Here is a 23,994-nt window from a genome sequence, read left to right as displayed (position 1 = left end):
CTTTCTCACATCTGCTGGTAATTGTTGAGTCTTCAGTGTACGATGTCACTAACTATTCACATTCTGGTGCTTAGGATTAACCTTCTGTTGGAGGTTGGTGTCTAGGCCTTCCCAGGTAGGGTTCTGGTGTCTAGTTTTACTGTCTGTTGGGCTTCTAGCATCTACACATTCTCTGTTGGGTTCCTATTACTTATCCCTTGTTTGGCCTCTGTGATCTGCTGTTGTTCCAGGCCCTGACCTCATCACTTCCGGGAACTTGTGTCTCTGTGCTTGGTTTCATACCTACTGGGGATCCAGAAAATGGTCCACTGGCCACAGGGCCCTGGTTCATAGTTTGGTGCTGCTTGGGTAGAAGTTAACCTATTTACAACTAGTGTACAAGCTCACCAAACCTTATCTCATTGTGAAGATAGGGAGCTGCCCTGTGAGATAGACATGGATCTGGCAGCGTGTCTTGAAATGGCAATGGTCACCATTAAGGCATTTAACAGATTAGGGCAGCACATAGAGAGGAGAAAGTTTCAACACCATGGTTATTCCATCTGTTCCCCACCATAGTGGTAACTTGGCTGACTAATTCTTGATGAAAACCATGCAATTTATCAGGTGGCTGCAGCCTTCACAAACAACACTGGACATCATGACTGCCAGCAAAACATGGTATGAAAACTCAAGCCCTGAGTGAAAAACGTCATCTTCCATCAGACACACGTCAACTCCCATTGGACACACATCAAATATGGTCACACATCTGATACAATAGATTCCCAGAGAGTTAGTGGCAGGAGTATTGGGAACACATTTGAACTATTATGAAAGAGCCAAACAAATTCTTCTTAGACCTTCAAACAGAGCTGTATCTGTTCCCTGAGTTATAGGCAGATATGTAACATCATTTGCAATTCCAAGACCCCAGGGAAGGTCAGAGGGCAACACTGCTGTTATTGTGTGCCTGTGAAGTGTGAGAGAGTTTCCACTACATTCAACAACTGCATGCTTGACATCCAATAGTTTTGTACGTATCCTATTAATTGAAAGGTACTCCAAGTCACTTAGAACCTCGTTCATAAGCTACCACTCACGTGCATTCTTCTTCCGGCCCGGCACTCCACTTCCTGATCCTGTACACCCATCTTCGTCATCGCACTCCCCGCTAGACTCTGTGATCTCGCCATCACCACTGCTGACCTCACTCAGGGACCACTGCGTTGACTTGATTGCTTTGCCCTGCTGCATCTGGGATGGAAAGAAGGCAGGTTCAGAAAGAGGGCTGAGATTGAAATTGTCTGCTGCCTTCCACTGCAGCACGGTTCAGTCACATTTCCAGTCACTTTTTGGGACAGCCAAAGTCCACTTTTACTTATTGCTGCAAAGCATTAAAATCTATGAACTTTTTAAACTTGACTGAATCAATCAAATTTTTACTATAATCTTACTGAACATATACAACCAGACAAAACAGCTTTTCTCCTGACCACGCGACACACACCCACACACCCACATACCCACACACACACATAATAATCACACACACACACACACACCACATAATCAGACACACACAGCACATAATAATCAGACAGAAACACACACATATATTATACTGTGTTACTGTTTGTGTGCCTATATTCTAGAAAATATATATAACATATATACATATAAATATATAGATTAGACAGCATGTAGACTATATTTAGATATATATATATATATGAATAGATTTACTAGGTTACTTTTCATCAATCTCACAGCCTGTGGGAAGAAGTTATCTCGGAGCATGGCAGTCCTGATTTTGATGCTCTTGATGGTAGTGGGTCAAAGATAGTGTGCTGGATGGGAAGGATCCTCAATAATTCTTTAGGTCCTATTTAAACAATGCCTTTGGAGAAATGTCAATGGAGGAAAGGGAGACCCAAGTGATTTTCTGGGCCACTTTGATGATCCTCTGTATTGACTTCTGGTCCCACCTTCCATTCTCTATTAACCAAATCTGTGCTATCTGTATAACATTTCACACCAAGTCCCACATGCTCACTGAGTGACATTTATTATTGACTTCTGGTCCCACCTTCCATTCTCTATTAACCAAATCTGTGCTATCTGTATAACATTTCACACCAAGTCCCACATGCTCACTGAGTGACATCATATGTTTTTAAAATTTCAAATCCTCAAAGTCAAGTTATATGACCCTAACCTCTGGCTTCCAATACAAGCTTATTGTGCACCTTCCTTTGGGGATGTAAAAGTTTATCCAGTCAATCTAACCCTTTCTCAATGATTCTTATGCTAGTGGTGGTCGAACTATTGGAGAGGATTCTTAGGGACAGGTTTATGAGCATTTAGAGAGGGAAAGTCTTCTCAGCGATAGTCAGCATGGCTTTCTGAGTGGCAGGTTATGCATCACCAGCCTAACTGAGTTTTTTGACGAAGTAACAAAAGAGATTGATGAAGGATGTGGCATACATGGATTTCTGTAAGCCATTTGACAAGGCCCCACATGGTAGATTCATTTAGATAGTCATGAGGCGTGGAATCCTCGTTACCTTGACTGCTTAGATTATGAATTGGCTTGCCTGCAGAAAGCAGAGTGTAGTTGGAGATGGAACATATTCTGCCTGGAGGTCAGTGACTAGTGGTGCTGTGTAGGAATCTGTTTTAGGACTCCTGCTCTTTCTGATTTATATAAATGACTTGGACAAGGAAGTGGAGGGGTGGGTCAGAAATATTGCACATGACACAAAGGTTGGAGGTCTTGTAGATAGTGCAGAGGTTATGGGTGGAAAAGTGGCAGATGGAGTTCAATTCAGATATGTAAAGTGGCGCATTTTGGAAGGTTGAACTTGAAGATGGAGTAGGCGGTTAATTGCAGGATTGTTAACAGTGTGGAGGAATGTGGAGTTCAAGTTCTTAGATCCCTCAAGGTTGCCATGCAAGTCGATAGAGTGCTTAATAAGCCATATGGTGTGTTGGTCTTCATTAGTCAGGGGACTGAGTTGCAGGGTTGTGAGGTAATGTTGCAGCTCTATAAAACTCTGGTATGACAACACAATTGAATTCAGTTCTGGTTGCCTCATTACAGGAAAAATGTAGATGCCTTGGAGTGGGTGCAGATTTTCCAGGATTGGAGAACACTTTATCTGAAGTAAGGTTGAGAGAGCTAAGGTTTTTCTCTTTGGAGCGACGAAGGATGAGAGGTGACTTAATAGGTATGTAAGATTATGTGGGACTTAGATCAGGTGGACAGCCAGCACCTTGGTGACAATAGCAAAATACCAGATTGTATCTCTTTAAGGTAAGTGAAGGAAAGTTTAGGGAAGTGGAAGAGGTAATTGTATGAACACAGAGTAGTGGGTACTTGGAATGCATTGCCAGGGATGGTGGTAAAGGCTTATGTAATGGTACATTTAAAAGTTTCCTAAGACAGGCACCTGGTTGAAAGAAAAGTAGAGGATAGGTAAGGAGTAGATCGATGTGGAGAAAGCTTGTATAGGTGCTACACTGTCCTATCTTTTATTCATAGAGTCAAACAGACTCTTCACCTCCAACTTGTTCTTGCGACTTAAGTTGGCATTCTGGGCTTGTCCCATTTGCCTGCATTTTAAAAATGTTAAATTAAGACATACAGCACAGTAACAGGTCATTCCAGCCCAAGAGTTTGTGCCACCCAATTTACACCCCATTAACCTTACACCCCCAGTACATTTCAAACAGTGAGAGGAAACCGGAGCCCCCAGGGAAAACCCACGTAGACACGGGGAGAATGGACCAACTCTTTAAAGACAGCATGGGATTCAAACCCTGGTCCCGATCGTTGGTGCTGCAAAGGCGTTGCGCTAACCGCTACATCAGCCATGCTGACCTATCCTTCCAAATATCTCCTATCCACTGATTGGTTCAAATGCATTTTAAATATCGTAATTGAACCCATTTCTACAGCTTCCACGGGCTGCTCATTCCAGATATAGGCCTCTATCTGAGAGAAATTGCCCTTCGGCTGTCTCTTAAATCCTTCCTCTCTTACCTTAAGCTTATGCCCTAATTCTCGAGTCATCTGTACTGGGGGGGGGGGGGGGGGGGGAGGAAACTGTGTGGATATTTTTCTGAATTCTCTACTTTAGGATGTTCTTTCCTGACCTAATGTTTAACTATCTGCACTCCCATTTAGTTCCCTGTGTGATGTCAATCTTCCTGTGAAGGTGTCTTGGACATTTCGCAGGTACCATTTCAGTTGCAGGCTGTTTTTATATATGGAGAAGCAAGTGTTAATATCACTGCATCATTTGGAAAGATCTATATATAAACTGACTTTATTCATGAAGGACATTAGGAATAAGTCACGCAATTACAGTGGAAAGGAAATTATTGGAAAGGATTCTGAAAGATAAGATCATTTACACTTGGAAAATTAAAGATTAATCAAAGATGGTCACCATGAATTTTTAAGGGGAAAGATCCCGCCTAATTGATGATTCAATTTTTCAAAGAGGTAACAAAGTGTTAATCAGGTCAGTGCATTGATGTTATCCACATAGACATCAGAAAGGCCTTGGTCAAGGCTCCATTCGTAAAACTGAACCAAAAGGTCAGAGTCTGTGTGTCCAAGACAATTTGAAAAAAATGGATCCAATGTTTGCTTGGATATTGGAGACAGAGGATGTTGGTTGAGTGTTGATTTTGTGACGAGGAGCCTGTGGTCAGCCATGTATCCCAGGAATCAGTTTTGCTCCTTATTTAAGGGTAATTATAAGTCAGTGAGCCTCACGTCAACGGTAGGGAAACAATGTATAATTGATATGTGACTCATATTCTGTATTGCATGATATAAAAGCTATATAATTAATTAACATGCACCAGTGATCAGGACAGAGGTTCAAATCTCCAGCTGTCTGTAAGGAATTTGTACGTTCTCCTGTGTCTGCATGGGTTTTCCCCAGGAGCTCCAGTTTCCCACAGCACCCATGGCATCATGAAGAAAGCCTCTACTTCCTCAGGAGTTTGCAGAGGAGCTAGTGGAGTTGTTCAAGTGAACTGGTACAAACTTGAAGGGCCAACATGGCCTGTTTCTGTGCTGTAAACGGTTATATGGTTATATGGATGTGCTGACATTGGAGAGGGTTCGAAGGAGGTTCACAAGGATGATTCTGGACATGTAAGGGCTATCGCATGAGGAGCGCCTGACAGCTCTTGCCCTGTACTCTTTGGAATTCAGAGGAATAAGCAGGGATCTCATCGAAACATTACGAGTAGATGTAGAAAGGTTGTTTCCCATGGTGGGAGAGTCTAGGACAGGAGGGAACAACTTCAGGATTGAGGGATGTCCACTTAGAATAGAGTTGCGGAGGGATTTCTTCAGCCAGAGGGTGGTAAATTATGGAATTTGTTGTCAAAGGCCACTGTGGAGGATAGGTCATTGGGTATATTTAAGGCAGAGAATGACATGTTCTTGATTAGCCAGGGCATCAACAGTTAAGGAGAGAAAAGGTCAAATTAATCTCGCTAAAGGCTCCCAATCCAAAATAATCTTCATATCCATGGATGCTGCCTGAGCCCCAGAGTTCCCATCACAGTTCATTGTTTGCTCAGGACATGCACAATGATTGGTTGGGGTAGGGTTTGAGAAGGACCAGAAGAACTGAGAACCTTGCTGTACAAGTCCCCGATATCAGTTGATTTGATTTGTTTGATTTGAGCCCTTTCATTCTGTCTGCTGCAATAGGAGGTCCTCTTGGTGGCCAACCATTTCAATTCCACGGCCCACTCCCATGCCCACATGTCTGTCATGGCCACTTGCACTGTGAAATCAAGGCCACACACAAACTGGAAGAACAACTCATTATATTCTGCATGGGGTCTCCCCAACCTGATGGCATTAACATTAACTTCTCTGGTTTCCATTTGTGCTCGTTCTCTCTCTCTCTCTCTCTCTCTCTCTCTCTCTCTCTCTCCCCTCTCTCCTCTCTCTCTCTCTCTCTCTCTCTCTCTCTCTCTCTCCTCTCCTCTCTCTCTCTCCCTCTCTCTCTCTCCCTTGTTATGAGGCCAGAGGATAAAAATAGAATCAAACTTTAACTTATCACTATTGACTAACTTAACCCCCTTCTAATTCTAAGCGCATGTGTATGTAATGGGTGTGTAAGTTCAGAAAAGTTATTTGGCTCACAGTCCAATCTCACCTCTCATTCCTCCAAGTTCACTGGTTGCAGGAAATTCTTATATTGTGCACAGAATTTAACATTTATAAAATTCATCAGGCTTTGGTGCTTGAAAGGTAAATGGTTACCACTCAGGAAGGTTATTGTCGGTTTTCAGAGAGATTCATTGTACACTGACACCCACAACTGATTTACTTCAATCAGCCATTTCAGTGTCTTGCTAAAGAAACTTGCCCCCTCAGGGCTCTCCATATGATCACCACTTTCTTTCAGGTCACCACAGATTTCCTCTTTGTTTCTCTCATTTCAAGTGAAACATTAGACAGCCAGTCCTCTCCTCTTGCTTTGACCTGGCAGTCTTTCAAGTGGGGATTTTCACAAGCTTGCCAGCTTGTCCTGTACCAGTCCCAGCTGCTGTTACCGATTATAACACTGCAGAACTGATCTGTGTGTGTATGTATGTCTCTCTGAGAGACAGCCTGTTTGACTCTCTCTGCTTGAGAGAGTCCTTCCAGACAATCTGTGGCTTCAGTATTTTAAATAAAATCTGTTTTAAAGTGTTTTTATGTGACCTTCTCTAACAAACCTTTCCCAATTTATCTCCCATGAACATTTCTATATACTGTCACACCTTATCCTTCTACTCCTTCACTTTCCATTCATAGAATAATCCCCTCCCCTTTCACTTCCCAACATTTTTCTCTGCTGTCCTTCCACCCATATCCACTAATGACCACTTGACTGTAGGCCCATGCTCCTCCCCTACCCCTTTCCCCAACATTTTACTCAGGCACCTGCCTGCTCTTGGTTAAATGAAGGGCTCAGGCCTGAAATGTCACTAGTGTATCTTTGCCACAAAGGATGCTGCATGACCTGCTGTGTTTCTCCAGCAGTTTTGTGTATTAAATAAGGATCCCTGATGCTGACACCATGGGTGGTTGACAGGTTTGCAGGTTAATTTGGGTGCATTTGGGCAGCATGGATTTGTGGGCTGGAATGACCTGTTACCATGCTGTGTCTCTCTTAAAAAAAGACACTGCCTTGGATGGAGTGTTTTGGCAATGATGAGGGGCTGGAGAGGAGAGGAGGCAGAGGAGTATCCAGCAGAAAAATAGGGAAGGCAGAAGGAAACTTTTTCCAAGAACATAGATTCAGAGTGGACCTGAGGAAGAACCTTTCCTTCCCAGAAGGTGGTTGAATCCTGAACGGATACTAAAGACAACAGCTCTCACTACATTTAACAACTATGTGAACAAGCACTTGAATCACCAAGGTAAAGAAAGCTAATGTCCAAGGCCTGGTAAATGGAATGAGTACTGATGGGTACTTGATGGGCGGTTCAGTCGAGTTTATTATTCTCCAATTGCACAAGGACAACCCAACAAAACAGTGTTCTCCGGTTTTTGGTTCAAAACTTACCATCACACAACCAGACATAACACACATCCAGAAAAGCGTCAATATGCAGAACAGATCGACATATATAAAAATAAATAAATATTGTTGAATAAATAGGCGCGTCTCAGAGGGTTAATATGAGCTGTTCATTTAGTCATTTAGCAGTCACACTGACCGTGGGGAGTAGTTGTTTCTTAGCATGGTGGTACTAAGATGGGAGCAGCTGAAAAATGCTATGTGCGGGGGTGTGTGGTGGGTGGGGGGAAGGGGGGGGGCTAGAGATTTGCAATGAGTTTGCTTGTCCTCTTCAGACTATGATCCTGGTCAATGGAGGGTGGGAGAAGTGTGCCGGGAAGGGAGACCCCAGTGATCCTCTCTGCTGCCCATCCTGTCCTGTGGATTGATCTCAGCCAGGTCGTTTTCGATAAGAGTTCTTGCAGAAAGTTGACACGATGGTGGCCAGTAACCTTGTCTTCTTCAATCTCCTCAGGAAGTGTAGTTGCTGTTGTACCTTCCAGACAAATGAGATGTTGCTTGTTAAATGGACTCTGAGGAACTGGGTGCTCTCTGTTCTCTCCACTATCGAGTTATTAATGTGCACTGGTCATTCCAGGTCCTCCTGAAGTCCACGATCATCTCCTTCATCTTGTCAATGTTGACACTTTCACGAGATTTTCCACTTCTTCTCTGTAGTGCGTTGTTGCTGATGAGGCCAACTACTGCTGTGTCATCTGCAAACTGAGTGACACTGTTGCAGCTGGATCTGGTGATGCAGTCGTGGGTCAGAGTGGGATGAGCACACAGCCCTGAGGGGCTCCAGTGCTCAGCGTGACGGTAATCGATGCTCTGCTACCAAACCGGACAGACAGGTTCCAGCATCTGTGGGAGGTGTGCTTTGATGATCACCAGACCTTCAAACAGCTGGAGGTCAGTGCCATGGGGCAGCTGTATTTGAGGCCTGCTACTGTCACCATCAGTGACTTGTTGAAGATGCCTGTAAAAACCTCCGTCAGGTGGTCAGCCCAGTCCTTCAGTAACCAATCGAGTATGTAGTCTAGTCCCACCCCCTTGTGTGAGTTCACTTGGGATTGGGTTCTCCTCACCCCGGCCGTGGCCTGTTCATCAGGGCGACATGATAGGCTGCTGGTCCAGTCTCTGTGCTGCACAACATTATGATTCTATCAGAGCTGCTCTAATTGAAAGGCATTAAAGAGGTGGGAGCATGAGCGCCTGCAAGGACCAGCTTGGTGCTCAGCTCTCCTCAGCAGTATGGTTTTTTGCTCATTAGCACGAATACTCCTGTTCGGCTCCGAATCATGGGTCCTCTACCGGCACCACCTACGGCTCCTAGAACGCTTCCACCAGCGTTGTCTCCGCTCCATCCTCAACATCCATTGGAGCGCTTACACCCCTAACGTCGAAGTACTCGAGATGGCAGAGGTCGACAGCATCGAGTCCACGCTGCTGAAGATCCAGCTGCGCTGGATGGGTCACGTCTCCAGAATGGAGGACCATCGCCTTCCCAAGATCGTGTTATATGGCGAGCTCTCCACTGGCCACCGTGACAGAGGTGCACCAAAGAAAAGGTACAAGGACTGCCTAAAGAAATCTCTTGGTGCCTGCCACATTGACCACCGCCAGTGGGCTGATAACGCCTCAAACCGTGCATCTTGGCGCCTCACAGTTTGGCGGGCAGCAACCTCCTTTGAAGAAGACCACAGAGCCCACCTCACTGACAAAAGGCAAAGGAGGAAAAACCCAACACCCAACCCCAACCAACCAATTTTCCCTTGCAACCGCTGCAATCGTGTCTGCCTGTCCCGCATCGGACTTGTCAGCCACAAACGAGCCTGCAGCTGACGTGGACTTTTTACCCCCTCCATAAATCTTCGTCCGCGAAGCCAAGCCAAAGAAGAAGCACGTCCGACTGTTTAATCATTAAAAGTCCAAGCGTTTGACTCATGGTTTGAATCTGAATCAGGAGAAACAATCTCCTTCTGTCGTAATAAATTCATGCTCCTAACAATGGTGGGAGGATCACTGTGGTAGTTGCCAATATGTTTCTCTGTTTACTGTTATGGATAGATAGGGAATGTTGGGGAGGCAGGCAAGGTGGAAGGGAGGAGATCGATGGTTGGCTTTCGACCTGTTCAAGCTTTATGGCCTTTGATGCCTTCAGTACAGATCTGGAGATTGTGAGCCCACAGTATTTACACAGCTACAAAATGAACTCAGAGAGGGAAATGAATTGATCCTTTCCATACCTAACCCAGAAGCACAGAAAGGGAGAGAACAGAAGCAATTTCAATTCATCTTTCTAAAACTAAAAAATGCGCACTGATCTCAGACTAAATGATGCCAGAATTTGAAGGCAGAAACACATTTATACATAGCTAACTAATCACTACAACTTCAGTTTGCTGCTAATTACATTATTTCAGCTATTTCACAGAAAACAATTAACAATCCAAAACTAAACTTGCTCTGAGACGTTCAGTATTCCACGGCTAAACTACATAGAGCAGCTTACACTCTAGCCTGGAAACCATTCCCTGATCTACATACGACGACATACAAGTCATTTAAATCCTTCAATTATTTACAAGCTGGAAGCCACTCCCAGGGATCACAGCCCCTTTTAACCTGCAGCAGCTGGGTGGTCCTCCTAGGACAAAGATGGGGCAAAGATGCTGGAAGTTGCAGGGGGATCTACCCATTAAATTGCCAACCCGATGATTTAAGAGGGATCCTGCCCCATAATGGCGCGTCACGTACTCACCAGAAGTACTGTCGGATATTCAGATACTGGCTGCCCGGTGACAGAGACACGCAAGCGTTGACATCACCAGAATAAGCAGGTCGGTCATTTTTGTTTTCAAATCGGCCGTGGACGAGACCCTAGGTAAGTTTAACTGGGTTCCCTGACTACCTCTGAGGGACCCGGTTGGGTTCCAACAGGGTTGACCCTTATCAAACTGCAGCTTAACTGGGGTGCTAACCGTGTAAATCGTCTGGTTCGCCCCATTTTACACAGCAGTTTGAAAGGGCCTATTGATTCTAGAGGTGCCTCTGCATGTCCTTTCATGGGTAAACAAAAGTAAACACATTTTATATATTTATGGATATGATAATAAAGGATCTTAGTCTGTAGTTTATGATTTGATAAAATTGGAAGCTTCAGTAGGAAGATCTGAGAATGAAATATCATCAATATCCTGTTTCTTTCTCCACAGATGCTGCCTGACTTACTGAATATTTCTCGCTTTCTACATTTTTTTTTGATTTTGGAATTCCAACAACTGCAATACTTTGCTTCTGAAACTTGTGGTTTCATTTTACCTGAAGAGATGGTGGAGTGGAAAGCAAAATTAGTAGACAAATTGAATAGAGAAATGAACATCAAGTGCTCCCTTAAGTCTTGATATAAATATTGTTATAAATCAGGAAGATGATGCAAGGGGCTCTCTCAACACCGGAGCAAGTTAAGGACGACGCATCCAAGGATCAATGTTACTTAGTGTGACATTAAACATCATCATAACTTTAATGGGTCAAAGTGAAACCTAAACCCATTCTTGGTAAACTTACAGAGGGAACAAAAGTTTGTGATGTAGAAATCAACTGGTTTATGCTAGGTGACTGATATCAGATTGAACATGGTGTCGAAGGTCTCTGGGCCAGCACTGCCTTTGAACCTTTATCAAGCTATAGCAACAGATGACTCCAAAGAAAAGCACAAGGATGGTGTGTGGCTTCCTGAATGCCAGGCTTCAAGATGTCTCAGAGCATTCTCCAGGGTGGGTGTGAGCAGCTTGAAGTCATTGTATAGTTTTCAATCTTTTTCTTTCTATCCACATGCCACCTTAAGCAATCCCTTACTAATTACAGAGCAGAGATGCCATAAGGAACACTTAAAATGCTATGTGAGTGGAAAGAAAAAGGTTGAGAACCACTGCCTTAGGATTTCTATATGTATATACTCAAAATTCTCAGGGTTTCTACAGGTATTTTCTCCAATTTCTACAGCTGATTGGAAGAAGAACTGATTGAAGTAAGAGGGCAGATGACCTGAGGAGTGGTGGCATTTGGAATTTAAAAAGGGCTAGGCAGCAGCAAGAAGCTGATTGGAGGAGGAAGCTGATTGGGGCAAGAAAGGTCAGGTGACTAGAATTTTAAAAGGGACTGAGTCAGAGCAGAAAGGCTTTGGTTCAACAGGGAAGAGGTGAAGGATGCTAGGATTGAAATAAGGAAAGGATACCCTATTTGAGGAACAAAAAGGATTCAGCAGGTAGGCACAGGTAAGAGTAGATTTTATATATTATATATTTGTTCATCTTGTCATAAACAATGGGAATGACAATCAAGGCAGTCAATGCTCCTCCTGTAGAATATGGGCCGTCAAGGAAACCAGCAGGTATCCCTCATGACTTCATCTGTGAAAAGTAAGGTGGATGAGCTTAGAGCATGGATTGACACATGGAAATATGATATTGTAGCCATCAGTGAAACTTAGTCACAGGAGGGGGATGATTGGCAGCTAAATTTTCCAGGATTCTGTTGTTTTAGGTGTGATAGAACAGGGGGGGATTTAAGATAGAGGAGTTACATTGTTTGTGAGAGAAAACATTACAGTGGTGCTATGACAGGATAGATTGAAGGGCTTGTCCAGTGAGGTTATTTGGGTGGAAGTGAGGAATGGGAAAGGCATGGAAACACTAATGGTGTATATTACAGTCCCCCCTAATGGACAGAGGGATTTAGAGGAGCACATTTGTAAGGGGATAGCATATAGGTGTAGTAAACATAAGGTGGTAATTACAGGAGATTTTAACTTTTCACACATTGACTGGGATGCCTATAATGTAGAAGGGCTGGATGGGTTGGAATTTGTCAAATGTGTTCAAGAAAGTTTTCTAAATCAATACATAGAAAAACTGACTAGAGAGGGGGCAGGATCTCCTATTAGGGAACAAGATGAGTTAGATGACAGAGGTTTGTGTTGGGGAACACTTTGGGTCTAGTGATTAAAATGCTATTAGTTTTAGGTTAATTATAGAGAAGGATCGGGCTGGGTCTAAGATTGAGATTCTTGATTGGAACAAGGCTAATTCCGAGAGATATGAAAGGAATTTGAGGGTGTGGATTGGGATCATTTATTTTCTGGGAAGGATGCAACAGATAAATGGAGGATATTCAAAGGGGAATTTTTGAGAGTACAGAGTGGGTCTGTCCCTGTGAGGATTAAAGGAAAGGTTAGAAAATATAGAGAGCCTTGGTTTCAAGGTACATTGGGAATTTGGTTTGGAGGAAGAGGGATGTGTATAACAGGTGTAGGCAGCAGGGAAAAGATGAGGTGCTCGAGGAATATAAGGAGTGTTTTTAAAAAAAAAATCTTGAGAAAGAAATTATGAAGGCTAAAAGGAGATATGAGGCTGCTTTGGCAGGCAAGGTAAAAATAAATCCAGGTACATTGGGAAAATTCACTAAAAGAATAGTGGGGGATAAAATTGGCCCCCTTGAGGATCAGAGGCGTAGGCTCTGTGAGGAATCAGAAGAAGTGGGGGAAATTTTAAATTATTTATTTTCTTCAGTATTCACTAAGGAAAGGAATATTGAGCCAGGTGAAGTAAGGAAAACTGGTAGTGAGGTCATGGATAATATACAGATTAATGAGGAGATCGTACTGGCTATTTTAAAGAGAATCAAGGTGGATAAATCTCCAGGTCCTGAAAAGATATTCCATAGGGAGACTGTTGAGGGAGGTTAGTGTAGAAATAGTGGGGGCTCTGGCAGACATATTTAAAATGTCATTAGCCACAGGGGAGATGTCAGAGGATTGGAGGATGGCTCATGTTGTTCCACTGTTTAAAAAAAGACTCTATAAGTAAACCAGGTAATCTTAGGCCTGTGAGTCTGACGTCGGTTGTAGGTAAATGAATGGAGTGTTCTCCATATGGAATATACAATTATTTGGAAACACCAGGACTGATTAGGAATAGTCAATATGGTTTTGTACGTGGTAGATCATCTTTAACAAACCTTATAGAATTTTTTGAGGAGGTTACTGAGAAGGTTGATGAAGGAAAGTCCGTGGATATTGTCTATATGGACTTTAGTAAGGCAGCATAAGAGGTTAGTTAGGAAGGTTCAATCATTAGGTATTAATGTTGAAGTAATAAAATGGATTCAAAAATGCTTGGATGGGAGATGCCAGAGAGTAGTGGTGGAAAATTGTCAAATTGGAGGCCGGTGACTAGTGGAGTACCTCAGGGATTGGTAGTGGGTCCATTGTTGTTTGTCATATATATTAATGATCTGGATGATAGGGTGGTAAATTGGATTAGAATGTATGCAGATTAAGATTGGTGGTGTTGTGGACAGTGAGGAATGTTTTCTTAGCTTGCAGTGGGATGTAGGCCAATTAGAAGAGTGGGCAGAAAGATGGGAGGTGGATTTTAATACTGAGAAGTGTGAGGTGCTACAATTTGGTATGAATAATCATCAAAGATCATGTATGTTAAATGGTAGACAATCGAGGAGTGCAAAGGGATTTAGGAATTCTGGTACATAATTCCCTGAAAGTGGAGTCACATGTAAATAGGGTGGTGAAGAAAGCTTTTGCTATGTTGGCCGTTATAAATCAGAGTATTGAGTACAGGAGTTGGGATGCCATGTTGGAATTGTACAAGGCATTATTAATGCCAAATGTGGAATATTGTGTGCAATTTTGGTCACCAAATTATAGGAAGAATATAAACAAAATAGAGAGAATGCAGAGAGGGTTTACAAAAATTTTGCCTGGGTTTCAGGGTTTGAGTTACAGGGAAAGGTTACACAGGCTAGGACTTTATTTCCTGTAGTATAGAAGACTGAGGGGTGATTAGATAGAAGTATTTAAAATTGAGGACAGATAGAGTAAATGTGGATAGGCTTTCTCCATTGAGAGTGGGGGAGATTCAAACAAGAGGACATGAATTGAGATTGAAGGGGGAAATGTATAGGGGAAACATGAGGGGGAATATCTTCAGTAAGAGGGTGGTAGGAGTGTGGAATGACCTTTTGGCCAAAGTGGTGGATGTGGGCTTGATTTTAATACTAAATGAAAAATTAGATAGGTATATGGACAAGAGAGGCATAGAAGTTAAGGGCTGGGTGTCGGTCAATGGGACTAAGTGGGAGAAGGTGTTTGGCATAGACTAGAAGGGCCAAACAGGCCTGTTTCTGTGCTGTAATTGTTATATGGTTATATAGTTATATATGTGTATCCAGCTGCAGCTCTCGACAAGAGGAATTGGAGCTGGAGTTGGATGAACTCTGGACCATTCGAAGGCAGAGGGGGTGATGGACAGGAGTTACAGGGACATTATCGCACCGAGGAGGCAGGAGGAGGATAGATGGGTGACAGTCATGAGGGGAAAAGGGAACAGGCAGGCAGAGCAGGGCACCCCTGTGGCTGTTCCCCTCAATAACAAGTGTACCATTTTGGATACTGTTGGGGTTGGGGGGCCTACCAGGGACAAGCCACAGAGATCAGGTCTCTGGTATGGGGTCTGGTCCTGTGGCTAAGAAGGGAAGGGAGGAGAAGAGGTGAGCTGTAGTGATAAAAGATCCATAGTTAAGGAGACAGACGAGGCTCTGTGAAAGAGATCGAGTATCCCGGATGGATTGTTGCCTCCATGATGCCAGGCTTCAGTTTACAGCATTCTCAGCAGGGAGGGTGAGCAGCCAGATGTTGTAATCCATTTAGGGACCAATAACATGGGTTGGGAAGATGAGGAGGTCCTGCAAGGAGAGTTCAGGGAGTAAGGCTGAAGGACAGGAACTCCAGGGTTTTGATCTCAGGATTGCTACCTGTGCCATGTGCCAGTGAGGTTAGAAATAGGAAGATAATGCAGCTTAACATGTGGCTAAGGACAAGGTGCAGGAGGGAGGGCTTCAGGCTTCTAGATCATTAGGTTCTCTTCCAGGGAAGGTAGGACCTGCTCTGACAGGACAGTTTGCATCTGAATTGGAGGGGGACTAATATCCTTGTGGGAAAGTTTGCTAGTACTGCTCCAAGGAGTTTAAACTAGATTTACAGGAGATGGAACCAGAGGGCCAGAGCAGATGATGTGAAAATTACATACACTGTTAGAAGTCAATGGGTTGAACATGGTGTAAATTTTCTAAAGAACATTTATTTCAATACAAGGAGAATTGTGGGTGAGCTTAGATCATGGATTGCCATGTGGAATTATGACATTGTTGCCATTAGTAAAACTTGGTGCAGGACTGGCAGCTCATTATTCTGGGCTTCCATTGCTTTAGATGTGATAAAACGCAGGGTTGAGTGGGGGGGGTGGGGGTGGGAAATGCTCAGGCAGCACAGACCAGAGGGCTTGTCTACTGAGGTTATATGGGTAGAGCTGAGGAACGGGAAAAGGTATGTCCACACTCATGGGGTTGAATTATAGACTGCCCAATAGTCAGGGAGCATTGGAGGGGCAAATTTGTAGAGAGACAGCAGACAGCTACAGGAAACAGAAGGTTATGATAATAGGGGATTTTAACTTTCCACAAATTGACTGGGACTCCCATATCGTAAAAGGGGTGGATGGCTTGGAGTTTGTCAAATGTGTTCAGGAAAGTTTTCTGCATCAATATATAGAAGTGCCAACTAAAGAGAATGCAATTCTGGATCTCCTTTTTGGCACTGAGGCAGGACAGGTGATAAGTGTGTACAAGGGAACATTTTGGGTCCAGTGATCATAATGCCATTAGTTTCAAGTTAATTATGGAGAAGACTAGGTTGAGATTCTAAATTGGAGGAAGACTAATTCTGAGGAAATGAGAAATGATCTAGAATGTATGGATTGGGATAAGTTGGGTTCAGGCAAGGGAGTGTGATTTAAGATGAGGACCTTCAAAGGTGAAATTTTGAGAGCACAGAGCTTGTATGTTCCTGTCAGGATTAAAGACAAGGTTAGAAGGCATAGGGAACCTTGATTTTTGAGATATATTGGGGATCTGGCTTGGAAGAAGAGAGATGTGTATAGCAGGTATAGGAAACCTGGAGCAAATGTGATACCTGAGGAGTAGAAAAATCCAAGATAAACCTCAAGAAAGACATTAGGAAGGTTAAAGAAGATGTGAAGTTGCTTTAGCAGATAAAATGAAGGAAAATCTGAAGGGTTTCTACAGGTATATTAGAAGCAAACGGATAGCAAGGGACAAAATTGGTCCCTTGAAGATCAGAGTGGTCGGCTTTGTATGGAGACGAAGGAGATAGGAGATCTTAAATGTTTTTTTTTCATCAGTATTCACTCAGGAAACAGGAAGAGTCATTGGAATAAAGGAAAACAAGCAGTGAGGTCATGGAACCTATACAGATTAAAGAGGAGGAAATAAGGGTGGATAAATCCCCAGGGCCTGACAAGAAACTCTTTTGGTCCTTCAGGGAGAATAGTATAGAAACTGCAGGGGCTCTGGCGGAAATATTTAAAATGACCTTAGCCATGGGTGTGGTGCCAGAGGATTGGAGGGTAGCTCAGATTATAGACCTGTGAGCCTGATGTCAGTAGTACGTATGTTATAAGAAGGTGCTCTGAGATCAGATATACAATTATTTGGATAGCCAGAAACTGATTAGGGATAGTCAACATGGCTTTGTGCATGGTAGATCATATTATAGAGTTTTTCACGGAAGTTATCAGGAAATTTGATGAAGGAAAGGCTGTGGATGTGGTCTACATGGACTTTATAAAGCCTTTGACAAGGTTGCATGTGGGAGGTTCGACAGGAAGGTTCAGATGTTAGGTATTCATGGTGAAGTGGTGAACTGGATTTGACAATGGCTGGACGGGAGAATCCAGAGAGTGGTAGTGATTAGTTACTTCTCAGACTGGAGGTCTGTGTCTAGTGTGCCACTGGGATCAATGCTGGGCCCATTGTTGTTTGTCATCTATATCAATGATCTGGACAATAATGTGGTAAATTGGATCAGCAAGTTTCCAGATGACACTAACATTTGAGGTGTTTGTGGACAGCGGGGAAGGTTTTCAAATTTTGCAGAGGGATCTGGACCAGCTGGAAAAATGGTCTGAAAATGGTACATGAAACTTAATGCAGACAAGTGTGTTGTGTTACATTTGGAAGGACAAACCAAGAAAGGCCATTCACGCTGAATGGGAGGACACCGAGGAATGTGTTAGAACAGGGACCTGGGAAATCAGAAAGTGGCGTAACAGGTAGATATGGTTGTAAATAGAGGTTTTAACATGTTGGCCTTCATAAATCAAAGTATTGAGTACAGGAGCTGGGATGTTATGGTAAACTTGTATAAGACACTGGTGAGGTCAAATTTGGAGTATTATGTGCTGTTTTGGGCACCTAACTACAGGAAAAATATCAATAAGATAGAAAGAGTACAGAGATGATTTACTAGGATATTGCATGAAGTTCATGAACCGAGTTACAGGGAAAGGTTAAACAGGTTAGGACTCTATTCCCTGGAGTGCAGAAGAATGAGGGGAGATTTGATGAAGGTATTTAAAATTATGAGGGGATAGACAGAGTAAATTAGACAGGATTATTTTCATGAGACTGGGTGAGATACAAACCAGAGGACATGGGTAAAGGGTGAAAGGGGAAATGTTGAGGGGGAACCTCTCCACACAGAATGGTGGGAGTGTGGTGTGAGTTGCCTACTGTGATGAATGGGGCTCAATTTTAACATTTAAGAAGAATTTGGACAGGTACATAGATGAGAGAAGTATGGAGGACTATGGTCAGGGTGCAGGTCAGTGGGATGAGGGATATAAGCCTGCACCAACCTCCCGAAGCTCACTCAGTGTTACTGCAGCTACAGCCAGCCTGGCTCTGTGGAAGTCTTTGTGGATTAAAGCCTGTTGTACAGTCTTTACCTTGTGTGTGCCTGATTCTAGCTAACAGCGCACCATACAGATACAATCACTACTTTTAAGAGGCACTTAAACAGACAATTAAATAGGCAAGGTATAGAATGATATGGTCCCTAAAGTGAGGAAATGGGTTGAAATGTAGTTCGACACCACACTCTACTTCTTTGTTCAGGTCACTTATAAAAGTCCCAAAGAACAGGGTCCCAGATAAGATGATAAAAGAGGAAAGAGGGGAGAGATTTAAGAGAGACCTGAGAGGCAACTTTTTTTTCCCTCTGAGTTTGGATTGAGCTGCCAGAGGAAACTGATGAAGTAGGTACACTCCAAAGGTACTAGGACCGATCTATGGACAGGAAGGGTCAAGAGATATGGGCCAAGTGCAGGGAAATGCTATGGGTTGAATCCAGAGTGACAGAGATGAGCTGGGCCGAAGGGCCTGTTCTGCAATGTATGATTCGACGGGAAAGAAGGGAAATGATCATGCAATGTCATTGTCAATATGCTGCAGTCCAACTCGTCAAGGATTCAAGGGATACCACAAATGGTCACTAAGCTTTTGCCCCATACCTTTCTCCCTACTTAATTCAAACAGCATGGTTTCAATATTTGTCAATGGGGGTGGCAAAGAACTCCTAAGTTCCTCCTGCTCCCCTAATGAGACCAACCATTATTGCTGTGGTCTCAAGTCACAAGGATAGCAACTGGTACGCAGGGAGGTGGACAAGGTATTTGGTACACTTGCTTTCAGTTGAGTCTTTGAGAGCCAAATAGTCACATGAAAAATAAAACTTCCCCAAGGGGCTATGCTGTCATGGCCTAGTCAATGAGAGAGCTTAAAGAATTCCAGTCAGCAGTCATCAAGACCTGAAGGCATGGTTAAGACCTCTAATCCCTCACCACAGCTAGAAACCTTGTCGCAGTTGTTCAACTCAAACTCAATAATATGCACAGAAGTACAGCTAATTAGCAACAAACACAAAACAAGGTCTAAGTAAACATTTATTGAAGGCCTAGAAATGTCTGTTGGTTGAGGAAATTTCTGCTGAAACCAGGCCACACACACAGCACACACAGCTGCTTTCATCCCACGCATGGCTGGGGGGTGGGGGGGGGGGGGGGCTTCAGATAAATCTAAACAGTAGCATTTTGTTCTAGACTGTCCAATAAGTTTGGTTGATGGTGAAAATGAATGTTCAGTCATCTGAGCAAGAGCCAGGAAATGGTCCTGGAGCGTGTCCAAGTCACACACTTTAAAAGCCAGGCGAAGCTGAGCACATTGGGCGGGGAATGCCTCTATGGTGTTCTGCACATGTTTTGGATCATAATGTGAACCTAGCTATGATGATAATTTAGCTGGAGACCCTAATCCTCCCAATTATCTGCCGGAACACTGTGGGGCATTAAAGTAGCTTTGAACACATGCACACTCTTAATTCAAAGATTATGTTAGAACCATAGAACATGTCAGCACAGAAACTGAACCTTCAGCTCATCTAGTCCATGTCACACATTCTGCCCAGTCCCACCTACCTGCACCCGACCCATAGCCATCCATACCTCTCCCATCCATGTACCTGTTCAAGTGTTTCTTAAATGTCAAAATCCAGTTGCATTTACCACTTCAGCTGTCACCACTCTTTGTGTGAAGATGTTCCCCCTAAACATCTCATCTTTCACCTTTTATCCATGACCTCTAGTTCTTATCTCAAGCAGAACCAGTCTGTTTGCATTTACTCTGTTGATACCCACTCATAATTTTATATAACTCTATCTGATCTCTGCTCATTCGAGTCTAGTTTATTGTCACCTGATTGCACAAGTACAACCCGATGAAACAGTGATCACAGGCCCTTGGTGCAAAACCTGCAGGCTCACAACTGGACATACCACACATTACAGACAAGTAATACATATGTAGGGCAAATATTCATATACTGTAGAGAAATAAATATTGTTCAATAAATATAAGAGTCTCAAATGGTTAGTGTAAGCAGTTTCGTTGGTCGTTCAGGATTCTCACTGCCCATGAGGAGAAGCAGTTCTTCAGCCTTGTGATGCTGGCTCTAATACTCTTGTATCTCCTTCCTGACAGGACAATCCTGTGGATTGACCTTCGATCCATTTCTCTGCAGCAACCGTACCACACTATGATGCAGCCGGCCAGGATGCTCTCGATAGAGTTCCTATAGAGAGTTGAGCTAATGGTGGCCAGTAGCCTTGCTCGCCTTAGTCTTAATCACTGTTGCACCTTCCTGACAAGTGGGGAGATGTTGAGTGTACACAAAAGGTAACTAGTCAAGCAAACTCCAGAGAACTTGGTGCTCTCCACTCTCTTCACTGCAGAGTTGTTAACATGTAGTAGAGAGGGGTCATTCCTGATCCTCCAGAAGTTCATGATCACCTCCTTCATCTTGTCCACATTGAGACTCAGGTTGTTACACTTACACCATTTCACGAGATTTTCCACCTCTTCTCTGTAGTGCAACTCATTGTTGGTACTAATGAGGCCGACGACTGTTGTGTCATCTGCAAACTAGATGACACTGTTGGAGCTGGAACTGGTGATGCAGTCGTGAACAGGAGCGGGCTGAGCATTCAGGCCTGAAGTGCACCAGAGTCCAGCATGACGGTGCTCAACGTTCTACTGCCAACCTGGACAGACTGTGGTTTTCCTTTAAGAAGTCCAGAATCCAGTTACAGAGAGGAATGATCACATTAAATGTTGATCTGGTTGCAGAAGCGTAGACACCTAGTGTATTAGGCATAATTTTCCAGGTGGGTCAAAATAGACAAGGCTATAGCATCAATGAGGGAATGGTTTCTTCTATAGGTGAATTGAAATGGGTCCAGCATCTCTGGTAGGTGTGCTTTGATCATTAGACATTTGAAGAATTTCTTAATGATCGACATGCTACAGGGTGATAGTTATTGATACCTGTTATTGTTTCCCTCTTGGGTACCGGGATGAATCCTACAGGAATGATGGGTTACTGGAGTGAGGTGTTGAAGATGTCCATGAAGACTTCCATCTATTGGTCTGCCAGAACTTCAGTACTGTGACATAATATTTGTAGATGTATTTGGGAGATAAATTAGGCTTGTAACAGTACCCAACCAGATATATTCTCTGGTCTCGCTGCCTTGTATGGCTTCTCCTCACCTCGGCTGTGGCTATGCAGGGGGGGTCTGTTTATCAGGGGGACCCAGCATTTTCTTCAGCATTATCCTGGTCATCAGAAGCATCCTTGAAATTCAAAATACCCCTAAAGCGACCTTCTTAATGATAGATGTGTTATATAGGTAGGAACTGGTAGACGGGGCTGTGAAGTCACGGTTTGACCTGCTCGCCTTCATCGGTCAGGACATTGAGACCTTGTAAAGCTCGTCGAAAGAACCAAAGACTTGTTGATCCAAACTAAGGCTTTTATTAGCAAAAGACAAGAGCTCTTCACAGGTGGCCGACCAGTCCGGAATAATCCGACCTGGCTAGGGACACAACCCTTTAAGGCCCAGACAGTAGGCGTGGCTAAGCTCTCAGCCAATCGCTGTAAGCACAGTCATTACACTCTAGATACTGTAACTATATACATTGGTGATAGGTCTGTACTATCACAGACCTGGAGCAGGTATGTCATGTGTTACAACTGTATGAGATGTTGGTGAGACTACACTTGGAACATTTTGTGCAGTTCTGGCCATCCATTTATGGGAAGGAAGATGGAAAAGACAGAAGGAAGATTCACAAGAATGATCCCAGGATTGTGGGCTTGAATTACAAAGCAGAGGCTTGATAGGACTTTTCTTCCTGGCATTTAGAAGACAATGGGGGACTTGATAGAGATTTATAAAATGAGGAATATAGGTGAGGTAAATAATCATTGTCCCAGAGTAAAGGCCTCTAAAACTAAACAATGAGTGGCATAGATGAGCTAAATAATTGTAGCATTTGTCCCAGAGTAGGGGGATATAAAACTAGAGGGTATAATATGATGGTGGGGGGGAAGGATAAAGCAGGACCTGAGGGATATCTTTGAGTAATAAAGAGTACTGTGTTGCATGCAACAAGCCGGTCGAAGATGTGGTAGAGAATGGTATAATTGGAAGGCTTACAAGACATTTTGATAGGGACACGTACAGGAAAGGAATATGGGCTAAAATCAGGCAAATGGCTGGATTGGCAACTTGACCAGCATGGACAAAATGAGTTGAAGGGCCTGTTTCCACCCTGTAAAACTTTCACTGCTTACCATCCATACTTCTGCTTGGACATATCTGACTTAGATGCATAATTCTACTGCATGTCAAAGAGCATTCAAAGAGTTGGCCATCACCACAGATCCTCAGCCTCAACCTCAAGATCTCATTGGACTTTCCTCAGCTCATGGAATGCACATATTTTTGTGTGCATGCAGAAATACATGCATACCTAACTTCAATCACTTCAGTGTAACCAGTCCTCCGAGATTCCAGCTAAATACCCTTCTCGTTCCAACCTTGTCCTAACCTGATATCTGCCTGCACATGTTCCTCAGCCGGACCATAACTGATGATTGGGGCAGCAAATTGTGCTCTCTCTGCCCAGTATATTGGGGTCAATTGACCCCTGTGCTGGGATGAGGCAAATCAGCACCGGGCAGGAACCAGAATTAACTCTGTTGGTCATGAGTCAGAAATGAAACAAGTCCTTCAGTCCAACCACCAATCATCCATTTTTTACACTAATCCGACCTGATCCCATTTTTTTGTTCTCACCCAGACTCTATTCATGAGGATCTTGTTCTTTGAGGCATAGGAGGAAGCACATACAGTTAACAGGAGAGTATGCAAATTCTATGTAAACAGCGGCGGAGGTCAGCATTGAACGTGGTTGCCAGAGCTGCGAGATAGTAACTCGACCTGCTGTATTGCTGTGGCGCAGACCTTCCCACCATTCCTCCCCACAAAGTGCCCACTGTTCTAGGCAGTGCACTGAGCAATTCCTTATGCAGTGAGCTGCCGAGAGAGGCACAACCCCTGCATGTAATGCCATGGCTAGGTTAGAGCGTGCGGAGGCAATAACATCGAAACGCACCTGGGTGATGACGCTGGTCAGAGTCAGAAGGCTGAGAATTCAGATTAACGAGCAATATAGATGGAGTCTCTGCTCTATGAGGTCTAGCCTATCAAGTGGTCATAAATGGTCTCATGAAACCATTTTGAAAAAGAGCAGAGTGAAACCCGAAAGCCTGCAGATGCTGTGATTGCAGTGAAAACATACTGGAATGTTCCCTTAAGGAATAAACCAGAAGCAGAAAAAAGCAGAGAGCTCTTTCCCTGGATAAAATTATTCCAGATAAGCTGCCCATCACCACATTGCTATTGAGACTCATTCTATCTTTGTTGGGCATCCTGATGAGAGTTAATATATGGACATCAGGTAAATGGGTAAGAATGGATTTCTATTTACACTCATTAAAGTTAAACTAAAACCAAAGATACATTTTACAAAGTACATCCATCAGTGGTTTTATGGTTGTAGTTCCATTTCCCCTGTCCGTAGTCTGATT

The 23,994-nt window shown here is 43.5% G+C and overlaps 1 protein-coding gene across 3 annotated transcripts in view; it reads right to left on the bottom strand.

The window, feature by feature from the left end:
• Positions 1 to 23,994, bottom strand: part of LOC138742229 (glypican-5-like) — a 641,419-nt gene that overhangs the window by 187,807 nt on the left and 429,618 nt on the right. For all 3 annotated transcript variants that reach the window (XM_069896343.1, XM_069896341.1, XM_069896342.1), the window contains one exon: positions 1,083 to 1,236. In XM_069896343.1, the coding sequence (XP_069752444.1) occupies positions 1,083 to 1,236 (154 nt within the window). The remainder of the gene's footprint in view (positions 1 to 1,082; positions 1,237 to 23,994) is intronic.

The sequence above is a fragment of the Narcine bancroftii genome, chromosome 9 (assembly GCF_036971445.1).
Source record: "Narcine bancroftii isolate sNarBan1 chromosome 9, sNarBan1.hap1, whole genome shotgun sequence".
In the NCBI taxonomy this organism is placed as follows: Eukaryota; Metazoa; Chordata; class Chondrichthyes; order Torpediniformes; family Narcinidae; genus Narcine; species Narcine bancroftii.
This window is presented reverse-complemented; position numbering and strand designations above follow the sequence as displayed.